A 21,999-nucleotide genomic window follows, 5' to 3' on the forward strand; every position below is an offset into this window, starting at 1 on the left:
ACATGATCTGTAATAACCAATAGGAGAGTAGCATGGGCTACCTCAGCAGTCAGTGTAGAGTTGGAATTGAAAGCACACCTGTAGTTGCTGCTGTGTACCTGTAAATAAACTTAATGTTTCCACCCAAGGAGTGTCTGCTGATTAAGTCTATCAACAATAGTAGCAAAAACAGAAATACCTGGAAAAACTCAGCAGGTCTGGCAGCATCGGCGGAGAAGATCTGTTCTTCTCTGCCAATGCTGCCAGACCTGCTGAGTTTTTCCAGGTATTTCTGTTTTTGTTTTGGATTTCCAGCATCTGCAGTTTTTTATTTTTATAACAATAGAAGCAACTCGGCCAACCTTACAACAGTCATGACTCTCTCTATTAAAGGAGCTGTGATATATTGAATTGAACGATTTTGGTTATTAGTACAAAGAAAAAAATCAGATTACTAGATGCACAGTTCAACATTCAGTAATTAAGACAAAGCAAACAAACAGAATAGAATAACAAGGACAGTTAGGGTAACTCTTTCGAGTACAAACACATTTCCATCTGTTCCTATTCAGATGAAGTTACATTGTTTCATAAAGGTACAGATAAAACGAATAACATCGACTGATAATGAATCAAGTAAAGAATAGAGAATCCCACACATAATACACCAAGTATAAATAGGGTACGTCAGCAAGTCTTATTAAACAGAATAAAAGTTGTACAAAGGAATAATGCAGAGTGACAATAATTACAAAGTAAGAGCGCAATATCCTAAGCCAACGAGCAGGGTAATTGGGTTAAAATAATTAATAGGCGGAAATGCAGTTACAAAAGCCTTCTTTCCATGGTACAAGACCTGGGCTAATGGCTTTGCTGTGCTGCATCCAGCTACAACCTAAAAGCAAATTTGGCGGGATTCACTAAACTCGAAGGGCAGAAAGGTCCCGGTGTTTCTTTTAACTGGATCTTCCCAGCTGCTGTCTATGGCCAATCCCCTCAGCAAGTTTTCATTCAAGCTGCTATTGGCTCAAAACGTCCGGGAGATCAACCCACACATTTCGCTTTCGCGCACGGTTGCGGTGACTCCATGGCGCAGCCCCGTCTGTGCGTGGAGGGCACAGGTTGCGGTGACGTCATGGCGCGGCCCGGCTGTGCGAGTGCGCAGCCGAGAGTGCCGGTTGCGGTGACGTCATGGCGCAGACCGGCTGGGTGAGGGAGCGCAGCCGAGAGCGCAGTTTGAGGTGACGTCATGGCGCAACCCGGCTGGGTGAGAGGAGAGCCGAGAGCGCAGGTTGCGGTGACGTCATGGCGTTGCCCGGCTGGGTGAGAGGAGCGCAGGTTGCGGTGACGTCGTGTTGTGTGTGTGTTGATGGTGGCGGTGGAGGTTGGGAGGAATCTGCTGAGCCGACATTTCGCAGGGACTCGACTCCCATCGGCCCGGGAACATGGTGTTAGGGGACAGGTGAGGTCAGGCGGGGAGGCTGCTGCGGAGCGACGGACGGGGGAGTTGTATTCTATGTGTGCAGTTATCCGGGTTTGCAGCGGAGGGCTGGGCCGGACCGGACCGGACCGGACCGGGTCGCGCCGCGCCACTGTGTCAGTGGAAGCTTTGCTCGGGGCTGGGCAGCACTGAGGCCGAGCCCTCTTCACGGTCTGGGTACAATCCGTCCCATTGCCGGGCAACATAATCTCCTTTGAATGGGCAGAATTGTGAACTCGAAGTGTTTGCCCCTGCCCAACCCCTCAGATGGAGGGATTGGGGCGGGGCGGAAGGGCAGCAGAGTTTACAACGTTTCAATTTTACGGAACCATCAGTGGGGGATTTGCACCACTCTGGCAACTTGACCAGAGTAATGCTCTGTGGGCAAAGCCATGGTCATTCTAGACGATACTGTGGCCATAAAACCTCCTGGAATCCAATGTCTTAAACTCCAGTGGTGCAGAATTACAGAATCATCAAACTCTGAAAAAAAGTGCTGTGAAAATAGTATACAGCAAGAATTTTGAATTGGTATAGAAATCAACTGAGATGGTTCAAGGGTGGGGTATATAAGGTACTGTAATCACAATGAGATGTTTCCAAAAATCTGGACTGTTGAAAACTGTCCATTCATCAAGGAACAATTCTTAACTGTGGAAGAGTTTATTTCCTACTATAAAGAACCCATAAAATCTAAATCGGGTAGACTGGCTATAACCACAGCATGTGTTGTACCAGGCACTTGATGCTTAATAACCTGCCAGGTATCAAAAACTCCTTTGATTTACCTCCTGCCCACTCGCACAAAGGTAATTTTTAGACTGTGATAGTCTGACTTTTATGGTATACTTTTTTATTTCTATGAAGATGTATAGCTAAGAATTTTGCAGTACCAAAATCTTTCATTAATTCAGCTACAGCGTAAAACTTTTATTGAATTCGTATTTTAATTACTGAGCTAATAGAGTAAGTATTGAACCATGCAGTGTAATCCACATCCCACTTATGTTGAGCATAATTTACACTCAGTCATGTTTATTGGTTGAGCCTACATCTAGAAAATGAATTGCATCCCTCAGCTCCTCCTCATGTATTTTCTACATTCATCCATCTCTTACTGAGTCAAGAAGGCAATGCAGTTACCCCTGGTCCCATGTTACTCCTGATAAACCTCAGGGCTCTGGAAGAAAGATTAATGCAGAGATACGACTTGCTGGATGATGCTTTAGTGATACTGCAGGGATTTAATTGTTTCATACAAAACAGACATTTTGTAACTATTTATGTAACTGTGTCTCAATGTGGGGCAAGGACTTAAATATATATTGATTTAATTATCTTGACTTGAGAAATGTTATTAAAATACAAGTTATTTTACTACTTAAGATTAATGTTACAATGAAAATTTTAAAGTCTTGTTGAAATAGAAATGTAGGAATAAAGTATGTGTTTTAAACAGCTCGGAGCCCTCATTCCAATATCAGATATGCTGCTGTTTTGATTATTATTGTTGTCGTAATAGAGGCAAATAGTAATGGTACTGTTAGCTTTATTTTAAGAATGTGGACCACAGCAGTGCATTACTGAAGGGTCTTAAGATTATTTATGTTCTGTGATGCAATTTGAGATGAGATGTATGAAATGTTGATTGTTGGTGATATTAGTCGATAACCAGTTGACACGTTTGTTTGGCATTCCCTTGCCCAGTATTTTAATAGAGATCCCTAACTGCTTTATTTTAAATAGGATATTGCTTCATTAAAATAGCATTCAGAGCAATGTTATATAAGTTAATGCCTTTACCAGACATTACCAACAGTAATTCTCAGAGTAAATTAGCCCTGTCAGGATGAAAGTTTAAATGGGACAAGGAGAACTCACCATGGACAAATTTACAAAGTATGTCATTGGTAACTTTTAGCACAGAAGTCTAAGGTCAAGGCAGAAACTGAATTTAATAGATTTGAAGAGAGAATGACAGGGGAGTAGCTCATTGAGAAATGGGCTGTAACAACAAATTTGAGGTCTTTAAAGAGGGAAGAGGTGGTTGGAAAATAAGATGGTAACCTAAGAGGACAGAAGGATAAAGGGTGTTTGTTAAGAACATGGCGAAGACAGGAGTCTTGAAGTATGGGCGAGATAAGATTGACGGGAGAATGCTGAAGCATTGGGCTAATTAGGATTGGCTGTGTGCTTGTTAAAGGTTTGGAGCAAGTTGTTAAGTAATAAATGCTGCCTAAATGTGGAATCACATAACAGTAATATGGTAGGCCCTGGGGGAGGGGGAAGAGACTAAGGCAGCAAATGATAATTTAAAATAAACAAATCCATCAGTTCTTCATATTTCGAGTGTAATGCTTTAAAAGCATGGAGATTAGCAAATAGGTCTAGGCTTCGAGGATTTGAATTACCATGGAGGGCCACAGATTGAACAACAATGAGGTAGGAGATGTTTATGTAGGGAGTAGAATATTTTTTGCCATTCTTGCCGACACTATCAAGATTAAACACTTTCAGGTCCAGCGTAACATGAATTAGGAGCTAAAGAAAGCTCTTTCTACTGTACCTACTGAGGCTAATGGAATGTTGGCTGTTGTCTCAAGAGAACTGGATTAGAAAGGGCTGGAAGTTATGTTACAGCTGGACAGTTCTCTGGTTAGAGCCCATCTGGAGTACTTCATTCAGTTCCGGGCACCGCATTTCAGGATAGAATAATTAGCTTTAGTGAGGATGCCATGCTAATTCACCAGAATGATGCACGGCCTAAAAGTGTTAAATTGTGAGGATATGCTGCATAAACTGAACTCGTATTCCCTTGAAAATATAGAGGGTTAAGGGGTGGTTGAATTTAAGTGTTCAGGGTGATTAAAGGATTTGATAGTTCTTCTCTCTTTATCCTATTTTCACTGATGAGAAAGTCCAGAATAAAGTGGCATAATAAAATTAAAACTAGGCAGTTCAGAGGTGATGTCAGAAAGCATTTTTTACACAAAGATTAGTGGAACTCTGGAGCACACTCCCTCCAAAGAAAACTATTGAGACCAGGTCAATTGAAAATTTCAAAGCTGAGATAGTTGGTAGTTGTTGGGGGGTTGGGGGTGTGTGTGTGTGTGTGGTGGGGGTGCGATGTGGTTACATTTCAGATGGTATCATTCAGATAGTTGGCAATTCAGTGTTCAAGATGGCTGCTATGGCATGATAAAAGAAGGAAATCCTAATGGACATTATTTGATATTTGTTTCCACTGTCAACTAACAGTAGGAGATGCAACTAAAAATTCTTCATGGTACCTACCAGATGCCAATGTGCCTACTGTTGGGTAACTCAGATTAATATTGGAGAAGTTGAAGAGATGAGCTCCATTCCCAAAACTCCTGTATCTTCATTGTAGTCTAGTCAAACTGAAATTACACATCAAGTGGTTAAGCCCATTGCAAGTTATGATACAGTATAGCAACCAACCTATCACATTTTATCTAATTTCTTAAAGAATGAGGCAGTTGATTATGCTGTTCAAGATATGTTATTGCCCTCCAATTCCCTGGATAGAGAAAGCAAAGCATTTGTATCTGTGTTTCCCCTTGCTGTACTGTTCGTCCATTTTCTCTTTTTTTTGTTATAATTCTGTATGTGTGTTACTGCAAATATTCATTCAACTGCAACTGTAAGTCGCTCCTAAGACCTTTTCTAGTGAAAATTCACCTTGTCTCAACTACCTCTACCAATATTAGGGTAAATCTCCTTGGCTTCTTCCTTGTCAAGATGCTCACCAACCATGAGATACCTTGTGCCTTAATTTACAAGATCATTCCATGCCACTGCTGATTTGCTTAGTCTTGCCTCAGGTGTTTGGCTGTTAAAATCTTTAATTAAGTTTGTTATCGTGCTGATGCTATCCCAATGTATTGTGTGACCTTGACCTCTCTCCTTTTGATATAATTTTTCTTTATATCTTTGCTTAGGTTTTTTCTAGTGTATTGTGACAGCTACGTAATTCAAAAGTAAAATATTTTGCAAAGGTTGAATCCTCCACAATGGCTGGCCCCTTTTAAAGAAAAAGCAAGCAACATGGTACAATAATTACTTTTCTATCTGATTTTTGAGTAACTTTGTTTGATTGCTAGCCCCCCAAATTGAGAGAGCTGGCTGAGGTAAATTAATGTGTGATGGTGTAAGGATCTTTTTCTGGTCATGTTTTTATTGAATTTCCACACATTGTCAGATTCAGTAACTTATCTGACTTGTCTTGACTCAGTTGCTTAACAAAATTATCTAATACTTCAACTTTTTTTAATCCCCACTTTAATATTTTGTTTACATTGCTAATTATAAATTATTGAAGGACTCAGAATTTTTAATGCAAAATTTCACCTAATTGTCAGGAATAGGTTGTAATCAGTAGTTGAACAGCAAGACATATTTGAATATTAAAGATGTTTATTAGTGTTAAGGATGCCAAGAAATTGTGTTATAGTGACAGACTACATTATTACAACACATTATTGACAGTGTTTTCATTTTCCCTTAGTATTTTTGAGAATTTTCTATAAATGGACACCACCGCCATGTCATTTATCGAAGGAGTTGGTGATGAAGTCACAATTCTGTGTGGAATAGTTCTCCTGGTACTGGCGCTTGTTCTGGCCTGGCTCTCCACACATGTTGCTGATCGTAGTGATCAAATATTTGGGACCATTGTTACGACAGGGAACTCATCATTAGTGGGTCTAAGCAGTGTAGAGAGGTATGTGGCAAATGCTGCAACACCCGAGGCAGATGAAACCCAGTCAGCCACTGCACCTGTTGAGCAGAAACCAGAAGAAGAAGGCGATTCTGGGATGGGAGCATCACCTGGAAATAATGGACCCACAAGTGAGCAGGTGCCAATTGAAGGGGCTTCCAATTTAACCGATTCGAGTCTCGATCCTCTTTTGAACATACAGGGTTTACGCAAGAGAGCATCAACCAGTGCAATTAGTGCTGGAGAGGGACTGGACCGGGCAATGCCTGAGAACTGTAACGTTCACCCTCACACAGTGGATAGTGGTGAAGAGGGCGAAGGGCAAATTAAAGTGCGGCTGAAGTTTTTAAATGACACTGAAGAGGTTGCACGAGTGAAGCCAGATGATACTATTGGGTTTCTGAAGAGGTAAGATATATTTGTAAGTTAAGATTATTCAGAAGATTTAAAAGCACCATTATCGCAGAGTGCTTTGCTGGTAGACTCTCTGGAATGCCAAATTAAAATTATTTTTAAAATGCTGATAAATTTTAAATTGTAAAAATATTTTCAAAACATTACTTTGCAACAATGTAATTTGTAATTTTTGAAAATGAAACAAACCTATTTGTAAAATATTGCTATCTGTTATAGACTAATCTGTTCACTGTAGAATGGTTAAAATACTATAAATGTGGAAACAGTCATCTGAGTTGACAAAGACCTGGGAGCTTGTTTGGTCACTGCTGGCTGCAAGTTTAGCAGGTATGACCTGCCATAGGCATCTTTTGATGAAGGACTGCATCTCGCCATCCTTGTTTTTGAAGCTTTTCAAAGTTCCAGCTCAGATACTAATGAGACCTACCTCAAAGACAATCCATGGACTTGGTGACTCGGAATTACCTGATGGAGAGCTCTGCACTCTGTGAGACATTAACAAGATAAGTTTTCAGGATTCTCCCAAGGATTTATCTCTCTCCTTCAGAAAAGCCAATCTTTTTATCTTTAATAAAAATTTGCCCTTCCCTTTTGGTGGAAAATGTCACAAGGAGTTTTGTGGGACTAGTCCATCAGCTGCCTTTAACAATCAGATTTTGTATGCACATTCAACCAGTTCATAATTCTTGTGCACTTCACCTGCAGGTGACTGTTATAATCTGTCAGATTCATGCCCAAATTCCTCAAGGCAAGAATTTTATTTTTCTCAGACAAGGAATTCAAATAGCTGCACTTGTGTTGCCACTTCTTGTTTAGAGCTAACTCCAGTAACCTGCCAACTCCATTCATAATTAGCAGAGGATTTTGGGTTGTTCTGTAAACTTATTAAGATTTTGAAGATGACTTTGACCAGGTTGAAGTTTTTATTAGACATATAGCAAATTAGGTAAAATTGAAGCAAATGGAAATCGAGGGGTGGGGGCGGTTTGGTGGTGGAAATCTCCTCTCAGAGATTTAGCTCAAAGGAAGATGGTTTTGGATGTTTGGGGGCCAATCTTCTCATCCATAGGACATCGCTGCAGGATTTCCTCTGGGTCTAGGACACTACCTTATCATTAACTACTTAATTATTCCCTCCACCATAAGGTCAGCGTGAGGATGTTTGCTGATGATTGCACAATGTTCAGTATGATTCACAACTCATCAGATACTGAAGCATTCTGTGCCCGCATGCAACAAGACCTGAGCAACATTCAGGCTTAGGCAAGTAGCATTTGTGCCACACAAGTGGCAGACAACGACATCGACAACAAGAGAAATTTAACCGTCTCAGCTTTATGTCAAGGGTATTGCCATTGCTGAATACCCCACCGTCAACTGTCTGGGGGGGATGGTGGGGGAAACGGGGCCATTGACCAGAAACTTAACTGGACCAGCCATATAAATACTGTGGCTAAAAGAGCAGATCAGAGGCTGGGAAACCTGTGGTGAATAACCCAACTCTTGACTCCCTATATCCTGTCCAGATACAAGCCAGGCGTGTGATGGAATGCCCTCCACTTGTCTGGATGAGTGCAGCTTCATCAACACTCAAGAATTTTGACACCATCCAGGCAATGCAGCCCAACTGATTGATACCCAATCCACAACCGTAAACATTAATTTCCTCTAGCACTAGCTTGCAGTGGCAGCAGTATGTACCACCTACAAGATGGACTGCAGCAACTCACCAAGGCTCCTTTGACAGCACCTTTCAAATCTGCGACCTCTACCACCTACCTGCCCTTTGCAAAGGCAGCAGAAACATGGGAACAATTCTCATCCAAGCCATACACCATCCTGACTTGGAACTATATTGCCATTCCTTCACTGTTGCTGAGTCAAATTGCTGGAACATTTTTCCCACCAGCACTGTGGGTGGACTTGCACCACGATTTGCAGCGGTTCAAGAAGGTGGCTCACCAATACCACCACCTCAAGGGTATTAGGGATGGATAATAAATGCTGGCCTAGCCAATGATATTCACATCCAATGGGTAAATAAAAAAAAAATGTTGCCATCAGGACCTTAATGTGATGCTAGGATCATTCTCTGGCAAATCTAATACTCATATGCTAAGATAAAGTCAAAATACTGCTGATGCTGGAAATCTGAAACAAAAACAAAAATGCTGAAAAAACTCAGGTCTGACAGCATCTATGGAGAGAAAGACAGAGGTAACATTTCAAGTCTGCATGACAGTTCAGCCTGAGCTGGTGTATTGCTTCCGGTTCTGAATGCTTGGGAAGATTGTGAGGCATTGGAGAGAGTGCAGAAAAGATTCATGAGAATGGTTCCAGGGATGAAGAACTTCAGTTATAAAGATAGATTGGAGAAGTTAGGCCAATTTTCCTTATAGAAAAGAAAGCTGAGAGGAGATTCGATAGAGGTATTCAAAATCATGAAGGGTCTGGACAGAGTAGATGGGGAGAAACTGGTCCCACTCATGATTGAGAACAAGAGGGCACAGATTTAAAGTAATTGGAAAAAGAAGCAAAAGGGACATGAGAAAAAAATCTTTTCACGCATCAGTTGTTTAAGGTCTGGAATGCACTGCCTGAGTGTGGTGGAGGCAGGCTCAATCGAAGCATTCAAAAGTGAATTAGACTATTATCTGAAAAGGAAGAATGTGCAGGGTTATGGGACAAAGTGAATTGCTCATTCGGAGAACCTGTGCAGACATGATAGGCCCAATGGTGGTCTCCAGCGCTGTAACAATTCTGTAATTCTCCCATCTGCCATTTTATGCTTCCAAAAATCAAAATTGATCTGCATTCTTCCTGCCTTAATTGGCAAATAGGAACTGGAGGAAATTGTTACTTTTTTTAATGAATTGTGGTTTTTGATGTGATCATAGAGATTGTACTTCAGTTCTGAAATTTTTGGTCTTTAATCCCTGAAAAAATAGGGTATATATGAGGTATATATTTTTAAGAACAATTTTTTGGCCAAAATTCATGGGGTCAACTTTTATGAGATGGACCTTTACATGAGTATATACAGTACTTGTGTTTAAATCTGGAAGCATTTTAGCAGCTAAAATGAACCTTGTGCTTCAGTAGGGCATGAGTGGGAGATTTGATGAGACATGGTAATAAAACTACATTGTTTGTGAGCTTTGCAAATAATTAGGGTCCTGTGCCTATGAATTTCTTAAAATGTATCTTGGTTGCTATGATTGCCCACATGACAACAGTCACTATTGTTCAAAATTAATGTGCTAGCTGAGAAACACTTTGGGAGGTGCTGAGGGCATGAACGGTACAGTGCCACATAAATGCAAGTTTGTTTATTCTTTCTAAGGATGGACACCGAATGGCTTCACATAATTCAGATAGTTTGCTCTGGAGATTCACTGACTGCACTGGACTGTGAAAATACTTTCTTTTAATGTGGTTCAACTGTGGCACTGTTAAATATTTCATTCCCTAGACAGTAGTTACTAGCTCTCCCAGTGAGCTGTAAATATGCCCCAAACTGTTTATGAAATGAACTTTTGTTATTGCAACCCAGTTACAGCTGTGACACTTGCATATCTATCCTTACTTACATAGTTGGCTTGTTGGATCGCTTTGTCAGAAGACTGCAAGGATGTAAATTCAAAGGCTTTGCTTTGTGTCCCTGTAAACTAAAAGTTAATCCCTTTTGGAGCCTGATTAAAAATATTTGTGTCTTTTTTTAACAACTCTAGAAATTCTTCCATACTAACATATTTCAGAGCATGGTATCTCCCTTGCACCAAAAACTGCAGCTATTTGCAAAATACAACTTATAGATTCTCAGTCTGAAAGTACTTTATTTCTAAATGCAAGTTTCCTGAGCCTGAGCCTTGCCCACTGCCCTTATCATCATTCACTAATTTTAAAGCTAGTAGCAATGAATCAATTTTTTTTCTTAGCATCTTTAGCTGTAGGACCAACTGTCAGCATCTAGCACCCCTTATAGGGCAGATGGAGTCAAAATCTTTGCACAGTGTGGAATTCAAACACCATATGGGGTGTAAGCTGAGGTCCAAGGCATAGTTATTTTACAAAGCAAGAATTGGCCTTTATAATGCAGTATATATACAGTTATAATACAGTACATATCTCTTGATTATCCAAAATTGCTACATGTGCAATATATTACATTGAGGTGTAGCCACATTTGCTATGAAGGTGAATCACAGAGTCATTTTGTGTAAAAAGTATGTCCCACAAACAACAGTAAAATTTGGTTTTAATGGTGTTGGCTGGAAGAGCATTGGAAAGGAACACTGCCTGCTCTTTGAGTAGTGCAGTAGGTTCTTTAGTTTCCATGTGAACCACCAGTAGGCAGATGGGGTGTAACTTTAACATCTTATCCAAAGGATTGCATGTCTGACAGTGCAGTGCTCTCTAATTATTACACTGAAGTGTCAACTTTGACTATGTGTTTGCACCCTTGAGTGAGGGCGGAATCCCTCTTTTTAAGACAACAGAATTACCAACTGATTCATCCTTGGAAGAATGAGGAAGGCCAAACCTATGCACCTACTCTAAGATCCCTACATTTTAACTGCCTCTATACAGGTCACAGACAGAGCAGAGAATCTAATATATGAATGCAAGAAGACCATCAACTTGGATGTAGATGGAATGGCCCTATCTGCTATTATATCCAGGCCTTAATATTTTTTGGGGTTTGTATGTCACCTATTTTGAAAGAGTCTGACAAAGTGATAGTTAATGTATTGTTGCTTACTGAATTAGGAAACCAAATAATGTCATTCCATTAGTTAACTTCTGTGACCTGGAGGCCATGCTGGACAATGTCTACAGGACTGCTGCTAGGAAAAGTCTCTTACCTTTAGCAAGTCTCAGTGTTTCGATCTGCCGGCTAAAATAAACAATTTTTATTCTCTAGATAGTAAAAATCTTTCCTTGCTGTTTTCTAGTCTCTGGGGAATTTTTGTGTATAGTTGGAATATTATGCTGTATTGATTTTAATTATATATTTAAATTTGTGCCCAGGGGTAGGAAAGGGAAATCTGCCAAGAATCATGCTCGTAAAGCCCCCCCCCACCTAATCCTTGCTGGGTAATTTGTCTATATAGGCATTGAATGAAGATGTGGTCAGGCTCTTCCATGGATAACGGCCTGCTTGCATTGATTGTCTGGGCTTGTGCAGGAAGAATATTTGTAGTGACTTGGGTGAAACTGAAGAGCTGCCAGTGGTAGCATCTCACTAAATAGAAGTCATCATCTTCAGGATTGGAAAGGAGAAATTTGTAGGGATGAGGAATTGAACTGGTGGTTGGGAGAGCAATATATCAAGTGTTCTGTTCTACCTTGCCTGTGTATAGATCTTGCATGATACATCAAGAAGGGTTTATGATTCAGCTTATGGGATTTGCATGGCAAAAGCTAATTCAATCATGTAACTAAAGCTCCTTGCTAATTGTGTAGAGAGACATTTTAGTATTTTGGCATTTCTCTCTGATGCCTTCTGAATCTGGGCATTCATATTCCCATCCCATTTACCCACCCGCATCCTTCACAATGGGCTTAAAAGGTAATTTTCCAGAACTGAAAAGGCCAATAAGAAACAGTTGCAATAAAATAGGAACTGCTCAGAACAGTTGCTCATTCCTTCCTGTAAAACAGGAAGTATTTTATTAGAATTTGAAAATTAAAATTTCTCTCCTAGTACCCTAGGATATTTTGCGTGGATACTAATAGCCTCCTTCCATTGGTGCCATTTCCTGGTGCCTTAAATTTTCATGGCCTATTGTGTTCTACTTTACAATCTCATCTTGGTGAATTGATACCAATTGGTCCCTTGTTGCTTGGAGCAAGTCAAGGGTCACTGCCCTCCTTGATTTTTTTTTTTATTAATCATATCCTTGATTACAGTACATTTAAATCACACAAGAATTAGGAGCAGGAATAGTCCATTTGGCCCCTCGAGCCTACTCTGCCATTCAATAAGATCATGGCTGATCTGATTGTGCCCTCAACTCCACTTTCCCTGTCTGTCTCCATAATCCTTGATTCACTTGTCGATCAAAAATCTGTCTAACTCAGCCTTGAGTATATTCAATGACCCAACCCCCAGTGCTCTCTGGGGAAGAGAATTCCACAGACTAGAAGCCCTCAGCGAAAGGATTTAACATCTGTAGCGATAAATAGTTAACATTGAATGTTAACTGTAAACCATGTCCTGATCAATGGAAGAATCTATGGAGAATGAGGGAGGGGGAACATCATAATTGACTTAATACTTATCTTAAATTCGCTGTTTGAAATAATTAGCCATTGCTATTGTTTTAGCTGATAACTTCATGGAATTTTGTGAGAATATAAATTATATTTTATCATTTGGAAAGCCTAAAGGCAAGGTTAATGCTATTCCATTCAAACACTTATTATTGGAGCAACACTTCACACATCGGTGTATGTATATTACAGCAGGTTAATGTTATCTTTTCAAAAGCAGTAGTCACAAGTGCAGTAACATTATCGTCAGTAATTTCTAGCCTAAAATGTTTAATCCAAACAATGTTTTCCATTTTGCCGGCAACAATTTTCATTGTTAATAACATTAGAATAGTGAAAATGAGAAGTTGTGAATTTATTGGCAGCTCCTAGTAATCACCATTAATAAGTGAGTCATTCTACTGCTGTTGTAATGAATGATCTTTTCAAATGGACAACATAGGCCAGGCTAGCAGATCAGCTTGTTGGACAATTTATCAAATACAGAAATTTTTAAAAGTTAAGTATTGAAAGTTATGTCAAAAATAATTTCAAGCGTTCTGGAAATAGATTGTTACCCTTAGATTCCTAAATGAATGGCTGTAATTTGGAGTGAAGGACAGACTTCATCAGAGCCAGTTTGTATGAGACTTGGGGTTCAATGAAGATAAGTAGCAGGTACAACAAAAAAAAAGTAGAGGGCAAGTAAGAATATGTGGCTACAAAACTTTCCAGTTTACATTTCTTCTCAGTCTACTTTATACGGTTTATTCAATACCTGAAATCTTATTAAAATCATAAATAAAGATAGCTCATTTTGAGTTGTGGGATTTAATTATATGGTATGTTTGAAATCAGCTGCTCAGCTGTTCATTTAGGAGCAGGAGTTACATCAATTCTGAGTCTGGCATCATATCTTGTAACTGAGCCATAGAAATCAGGAAGCTGCCAAGATTAATCTCCAGTCAGTGCTGAGCTAGTTGATCTCAACTGGGATAGTGGAACCTCCATGAAGCTAAGGAGTATTTCTCACTGATTGCTGTATAGCAACCCATGCTGAAAGTGCCACGAGTTTTGCTTACTATTTATGCTCTCTGGGTATTTGGACAAAGTGCGAAAGGGTGCCTGATGTCTGTGGAGCAATACCCCAAGAAGAAGTCAGAAACCTCATGTGAAGAAGAGAAAATTGACAAAACAAAATCATGGAACCAGGAAGTATCTTCTATAATTGAGTTTAGATTTTCTTTTTGTCATTGTTAATGCTAATATATTGTCTGACCTCAGCATTATTTCTCTATTTAGAGCTTATGAAAATTGTTTTAACTTCCTGACTCGCCTCTTTCCATTTTCTCTCCCTGTTTTTGTGTCCCCTTTCTCCTCCTTCCCAGCAAATACTTCCCAGGGCAAGAGCAGCAAATGAAGTTCATTTACCAGGGCCAGCTTCTGCAGGACCAGTCCCGCACCCTTGGCTCCCTCAACATCACAGATAACTGTGTCATCCACTGTCACATTTCGCAGACTTCATCCTCCCCTGGCCCTGCTGTTTCCTCCGTGGTGGAACAGAACCAAGCTGCCCTTAACGTTGGCAATCTGATGATCCCAGTTTTTGTCATCATGCTTGCTGTAGTCTGGTACTACCGCATCAATTACCGTCAGTTCTTCACTGCACCAGCCACAGTTTCCCTGGTTGGTGTTACTGTTTTCTTTAGTTTTCTTGTGTTCGGCATTTATGGTCGATAAAGGCACAGTGATGTTCTCTCGTTCACCTTGATCATTGCTTATCCACCCCAACTGAATGTGGTGTTACTGGTCGATGTTGAAATAAGATGTGATGTGGAACCAGTGTATTTAAAAAAAAAATTGGGGATCCAGCTTGGCACTGACTTTTGAGTACCATGCTGTTGCTTACTAGCATTTAATGATATAAATTTTTTAAAAAGCCTAGCTAGGAAGATGATCATTTACAATTAAGCAGAGACTGGAATGGGGACTTTTACTGTTGATTTATAAAAGGGTAAGATTACATTGAGCCAGGTAATGTTTTACACAGTCGAATCCTGATAAATGCAAAGCAAATTTGCCCCCCAAAAGGTTTTAAGGAACCGTGAATAAAGAAGACCAGGTTTTGCATTCAATGAAGATTAAACAGCCTATATAAAAATTCAAGTTTTAAACTCACTGATTATTGTCCTTGATTCTCAGAAATATCCTAGCCCCTATGGCATTGAAGGTATGTGTGATTGGATTTTTTATAGTGCCAGCGAATGGAAACTTGCCATGTGTTAGGCATGCATTTATCCAAGCTCCACTATATTTACAGCACCAGTAGTCAGCTTGTAAGCCTTAAAGGTTGTTTTTAGGTGATGAGTGTCTCCGTATTAAAGCATGATATATATAAAAGCTATCAATCATTGCACCAAGAGATAAAGCCTTGTTCGGTGGACAAAGAAGGTGTTATGTTATGTTGTTACAGTGGTCTCCAAAAGCTAGGGAAATGGAGACCATATTAAAGGATGTACCCTTCCTTGTCCACAACCACTCAATGCCATTATTCATGGCTGTTGGCAAAGCAGCTCAACAGATGATCAATTCTACGAGTTTTACCCCCTGATTTTTTTGAATGTCAGGCTATGTAATATTTACATGATTTTTTTTTTATAATTGCTTGATCATGTTACGGTGCAGCAACCATTGTATTTGCATAACCATATTAAGATGTGTCTAATCTCTGGTTTGTTCTATGACTGCTTTCCTGATATCATATCATGTTATCCTAAGATTACATAGTACTACTTGCAGTTAAAGATCAGCGTTTGAGAGAGAAAAGAGGAGTGGGAAGCTAGCCAATGTACAAATTAGACTGCTTTATAGAGAAAGAAAGTTCTACAACCAGAAAAGGCAGCAAATATTTAAAAAGTGGACCAGTGGAAGGTGGAAGAACTTGTCTAATCAGAAATGGGAGTTTTACCAAGAAACCAGTTACAAACTGTAAAACATGGCATAGTGCTTTAAAGAGAATACAACAGCAGCAGAGATTTAATTAGAATGTCTCACCAATTTAAAACCATAGCTTTCATGGTTCAATGTTGTAAAAAGATGTATTTCACTTAAATTTGTTGTCTGATAAGTAGGTTAAATGTGCTCAATAGCCCCTTTCACTGAGTCTAAAACTCCACAGGAATTGCAGCAAAGATGGGCTCAAGTGATCTGTGCTTAGGTTAATACTTCTCAGACTTCACTATTTTAAAACAACCCTTCATGAAGAAAGGGCTGCTTATTTTGGAGTTATTTTCAATAGAAAAATCAAGTATAATCTGGTGTAAGCCTAAGGTGAAGGTAGGAAAAGTCACCTTAATGAGTGCTTGGGAAAGAAAAAATATTGTGGCAAATCCCTGATAGGGGGGAGCAGAAAACCTTAAGGAAGAGGAGTGCACCTCCAAAGTCAGGTCGTCTTGATGCTGGCTGGTACCTAGTAAGAGTGGGTGGGAGTTTGATGAACCCCAATGTATATATGGAGGCACCCAGAAGGGAGAGGGAGGGTTGTGACTAGAAGGTCAGGGAGCACGTGGCTACATAAAAAGAGACTCAGTATCGTGGGTGCTCAGAGGGAGTTGTCAGTATCTCTGCTGCTTTTATAACTTTTTAAAAGTTGTTTGTGCCTTTGCGATTTTAAAATATTGCTGTTTATTTTTCAGATCTGTAGAACAGACCTGTATTGTGCTGAAGGAGGGCATTGGGATATTGGGGTTAAAATCTGTAGCATTTCTGAAATGTTCTCCCTTTGTTTCGCAATAACAGCTCATTGAATGTAATTAAACACAGAAACTAGTTCTGAGTTTGTGGTGGTTCATTTATAAAGTCATAGAGGTCTACAGCACAGAAAAAGGCCCTTTGGCCCATCAAGTCTGCGCCGGTCAAGCAAGTATTCTAATCCCATTTTCCAGCATTAGGTCCATAGCCTCGTATTCCATGGCATCGCAAGTGCACATCCAAATACTACTTAAATGTTATGAGGGTTTCTACCTCTACCACCCTTTCAGGCAGTGAGTTGCAGATTCCCACCACCCTTCAGGTGAAAAAAATTCTTCCTCACATCTTCTCTAAGTCTCCTGCCCCTCACCTTAACTCTATGCCCCCTGGTTTCCTGTCTGCCCCTCATAATTTTATGTACCTCAATCCTGTCCCCCTTCAATCTCCTCTACTCCAGGGAAAATAACCTTAGTATATCCAATCTCTCCTCTTAACTAAAACTCTCCAGCCCAGGCAACATCCTGGTAAATCTCCTCAGCACTCCCTCTAGTACAATCACATCCTTCCTATAATGCGGATTCCAGAACTGCATGCAATATTCTAGCTGAGGCCTAACCAGCGTTTTATACAGTTCCAGCATGACCTCCCTGCTCTTATAGTCTATGACTTGGCTAATAAAGGCAAATATCTCATAAAAAACAGAATTACCTGGAAAAACTCAGCAGGTCTGGCAGCATTGGTGGAGAAGAAAAGAGTTGACGTTTCGAGTCCTCATGACCCTTCCAACAGAACAAGGATAAATATCTCATATGCCTTCTTAACCATCTTGCCCACCTGTCCTGCTACCTTAAGGGACCAGTGGACATGCACACCAAGGTACCTCTGATCCTCGGTACTTCCCAGGGTCCCACCATTCATCGTGTATTCCCATGCCTTGTTTGTCCTGTCCAAGTTCATCTCACACTTATCCAGATTAAATTCCATTTGCCACTGATCAGCCCATCTATATCCTCCTGTAATCTATGGCTATCCTCCTCACTATTTGCCACCCCACCAATTTTCGTGTCATCCATGAACTTACTGATCAACCCTCCTACATTCAAGTCTAAATCATTTATATATCCCATAAACAGCAAAGAACCCAACATCGATCCCTGTGGAACTCCACTGGACACAGGCATCCAGTCACAAAAACACCCAACCGTCACCCTCTGCTTCCTGCCACTCAGCCAATTCTGGATCCAATTTGCCAAATTGCCTTGGATCCCATGGGCTCTTACCTTCATTATCAGTCTCCCATGTGGGACCTTATCAAGAGCCTTGCTGAAGTCCAAGTAGACTACGTCAAATGCATTGTCCTCATCTACACACCTGGTCACCTCTTCGAAAAATTCAATCAAATTGGTCAGACGTGACCTCACCTTAACAAAACTATGCTGACTGTCCTTGATAAATCCATGCCTCTCCAAGTGTAGATTAATTCTGTCCCTCAGAATTGTTTCCAATAGTTACCCCACCACTGAGGTTAGACTGACTGGCCTGTAGTTCCCTGGTTTATCCCTTCCTCCCTTCTTGAATAACGGTACCACATTGGCTGTCCTCCAGTCCTCTGGCACCTCTTCCTGTGGCCAGAGAGTTATTGAAAATTATTGCCAGCGCCCCTGCTATCTCCTCCCTTGCCTCACTCAACATCCTGGGATACATTTCATCCAGGCCTGGAGATTTATCTACTTTTAAGCCTGCCAGACCACTTAGAACCTCCTCTGTTTCTATACTAATTTCTTTAATTATATCACAGCCTTTCTGCCTGATTTCCTTACCAACACCGTCCCTCTCACTTGTGAGCACCGACACAAACATTTATTTTTGTACATTTATGTACATGTATGATATGGGAACTGGTACTGATTCAGAGTACTACAAGTGCGACTGATTTTGAGCAGATACAGTACGCAGTTGAGAACATAAGACTTAGGAGCAGGACTGCACCATTTAACCCATCAAGCCTGCTCCACCATTCGATGAGATCATGGTTGATCTGATTGTGGTTTCAACTCCACTTTGTCTGCACCGCCCCCCGCCCCCCCGTTATCCTTGACTCTGATGTCGATCAAAAATCTTTCCAACTCAACCTTGAATAAATTCAATGACCCAGCCTCCACTGCTCTCTGAAAAAGAGAATGTCACAGATTAATGACCCTCTGAGAGAAATAACTTCCTCATCTCCATCTTAAAAGGGAGACCTTTTATTTTTAAACTGCGTCCCCTAGTTCTAGTCTCCCCCACAAGAGGAAATATCCTCCCGGTATCAACCCTATCAAGTCCCTCAGGATCTTATGTTTCAATAAGATCACCTCTCACTCTTCTAAACTCCAACAGATATAGGCCCAACCCTGTTCAGCTTTTCTTCATAAGATAAGCTCTTCATCCCAGGTACGAGTTGAGTGACCCTATTCTGTATCCTTTTTCAAATAAGGAGACAAAAAATGTTCACAGTACGTGAGATGTGGTCTCACCAAAGCCCTGTACAGCTGCAGTAAAACTTCCCTATTTTTATATTCAATTCCCCTTGCAACAAACACCAAATTTCTATTTGCCTTCCTAATCACTTGCTGTACCTGTATATGAATTTTTTGTGATTCATGCACCAGGACACCCAAATTACTATGTACCAGAGTCCTGCAAGCTCTCTCCATTTAAACAGTATACTGCTTTTCTAATCTTCCTGCCCAAGTGGATAAGTTCATTTACCCAAATTATACTCCATGTGCCAAATGTTTCCCCACTCACTTAACCATCTATATCTCTTTGTAGACTCTTTACCGCCTTGTGACAAATTACTTTCCTACCTATCTTGGTGTTATCGGCAAATTTAGTTACCATACATTTGGTCCCCTCATCCAAGTTATTTATATTAAATTCAATTATTCATTCATTTCACTCTTCTAAAACACCATCTTTTAAGTGACATTACATACGCATCTAGTTCATCAAGTGTGTTGCTTCTGCAATTGTGCTGTCATAGAAATATAGAAAATAGGAGCAGGCCCTTCAAGCCTGCTCTGCCATTCAATATGATCATAGCTGATCCTCTATATCAACACTGTACTCCTGCCCCATACCCCTTGACGCCTTTAGAGTCCAGAAGTCTCTCTATTTCCTTCTTAAATATATTCAGTGACTTGGCGTCCACAGCCTTCTGTGGCAGAGAATTCCATAGGTTCACCACCCTCTGAAGAAGTTTCTCCTTATCTCAATCCTAAACTCTGTATCCTGAGACTGTGACCCCCTGTTCTCGACCACCCCCCCTCCCTCCCTCCCCCAGCCAGAGGTAATATCATCCCTGCATCCAGTCTGTCCATCCCTGTCAGAATTTTATGTTTCAATAAGATCTCCTCTCGTTCTTCTAAACCCAGTGAATACAGGTCTAGTTGGTCCAATCTCTCCTCATATGACAATCCTGTCATCCTAGGAATCAGTATAGTGAACCTTTGCTGCACTCTATGACAAGTATATCCTTAGGTAAGGAGACCAAAACTGCACACACTACTCCAGGTGTGGTCTCACCAAATACCCTGTACAGCTGCAGTAAGACATCCTTGCTCCTGTACTCAAGTCCTCTCGCAATGAAGGCCAACATACCACTTGCCTTCTTAACTGCTTGCTGCACCTCCATGACTGCTTTAAGTGATTGGTGTAGGTCACCCAGGTCTCTTCATACATCAATATTTCCCGATCTATTACCATTTAAATAATACTCTGCCATTCTATTTTTCCTACCAAAGTGGATAATTTCAAACTTATCCACGTTATACTCATTTGGCTCCTTCATCCAAATCATTGATATATATTGTGAATAGCTGGGGCCCAAGCACTGATCCCGTCTCCCACACCGAAAAAGACCTATTTATTCCTACTCTGTTTCCTGTCTGCTAACCAATTTTCTCAATTCATGCCAATATATTACCCCCAATCCCATGTGCTTTAATTTTACGCACTAAGCTCTTACGTGGGACTTTAACAAAAGCTTTCTGAAAATCCAAATACACCACAAACACCAGTTCTCCCTTATCTATTCTGCTAGTCATGTCCTCAAAAAAACTCCAGTAGGTTTATCAAACATGATTTCCCTTTCATAAATCCAAGTTAACTTAGAAAATATCAATGGGATTGGACAAAGTGTCCTGTTATCACATCCTTTCTAATGGACTCTAGCATTTTCCCTACTACTGAGGTTAGGCTAACTGGTCTGTAATTCAGTTTCTCCTTTCTTCCTTTTTTAAATAGAGGGATTACATTTGCCGCCCTCTAATCTTCTAGGACTGTTCCAGAATCTACAGAGTTTTGGAAGATGACAACCAATGCATCTGCTACTTCCATGGCCACCTCCTTTAGTCCCCTGGGATGTAGATCATCGAGCCCTAGGAATTTATCTGCTTTCAGTTCCATTAATTTCTCCAGCACTCTTGTTTTAGTAATACTAATTTCCTTCAATTTCTCCTCAATAGACCCTTGGTTCTCCAGTATTTCTGGGAAGTTTTGTGTCTTCCTCTGTGAAGACATGGCTTTAATTTCCTGAAGAAAGTGACTAAATACATTTTTAAAAAATCTTTGAGATCCCATTGCCCCAAAAGCTAATTTCTCAAAATTCCAGGTGCTATTATAATACTGCCTAGAATATTCAACTTGTAGTTCCACTATATAATGTTCCATCAAGTATTTACTTATCTACGGCTGTATTTATCCCCATAATCTCAATAACAAAATATTCAACATTTTGAAGGAATTTATTGACACTGCTAGTTTCACTAAGGGTGAGGAGGAAATTCCTACATCTAACCCTGTAAGTGTGGAAACACGCTTCATTTTTAACTTCAGACTTGCTTGCCAGTTTGGATATTTTACCCATTTCTACAAATTCCACATCTAAAAACCTTTACATCACCAGTTTGCTTTTTTGTAATTAAAGACTTGGATCATATTTCTTCTATAGTTTATGATTCTTAACTCATTCTCTTTTTGAACAATTCATGAATACATTTTTTTGAAAGTAGGATGTATAAAGTTGCATATATTTTTAGTGATTTGATGCTAAGATGTTACAATTTAGAGGTATTCTTTCTACTCACAGCAGTGACATAATTGTTTTAAACATACCTCTGCCTCCTATAACTGAAATTTATACACCTTTTGTGTGTGGAGTGAATGGGTTGGTGCGCTTCAAGATTAACATCTACACCTCTTAAGTTACACACTGGAAAGATGGATGAGAAGTCGGCCACTCTCTCGATTGTGCCAGCTGACAGCAAAATCACACTGGCAGACCAAATGTTTCAGGGTAGGTTACCAAGTAAATTTACTGCAGGATGGAAATCTT

The 21,999-nt window shown here is 40.2% G+C and overlaps 1 protein-coding gene across 2 annotated transcripts; it reads left to right on the forward strand.

Moving 5' to 3' along the window:
• Positions 1 to 1,281: 1,281 nt before the first annotated feature.
• Positions 1,282 to 16,700, forward strand: tmub2 (transmembrane and ubiquitin-like domain containing 2). 2 transcript variants are annotated; one of them, XM_041173454.1, is made up of 5 exons: positions 1,291 to 1,441; positions 5,422 to 5,530; positions 5,988 to 6,608; positions 14,261 to 14,558; positions 16,568 to 16,700. In XM_041173454.1, the coding sequence occupies exons 3-5, from the start codon at positions 6,010 to 6,012 to the stop codon at positions 16,676 to 16,678; spliced, it is 1,008 nt and encodes a 335-aa protein (XP_041029388.1). In that variant the 5' UTR covers positions 1,291 to 1,441; positions 5,422 to 5,530; positions 5,988 to 6,009; the 3' UTR covers positions 16,679 to 16,700. The 2 variants fall into 2 exon arrangements, with proteins under 2 accessions (XP_041029389.1, XP_041029388.1); XM_041173455.1 differs by lacking the exon at positions 5,422 to 5,530 and having other exon boundaries at positions 1,282 to 1,441.
• The last annotated feature ends 5,299 nt before the right edge of the window (positions 16,701 to 21,999 follow it).

This window comes from Carcharodon carcharias, chromosome 23, assembly GCF_017639515.1.
Source record: "Carcharodon carcharias isolate sCarCar2 chromosome 23, sCarCar2.pri, whole genome shotgun sequence".
Taxonomy (NCBI): Eukaryota; Metazoa; Chordata; class Chondrichthyes; order Lamniformes; family Lamnidae; genus Carcharodon; species Carcharodon carcharias.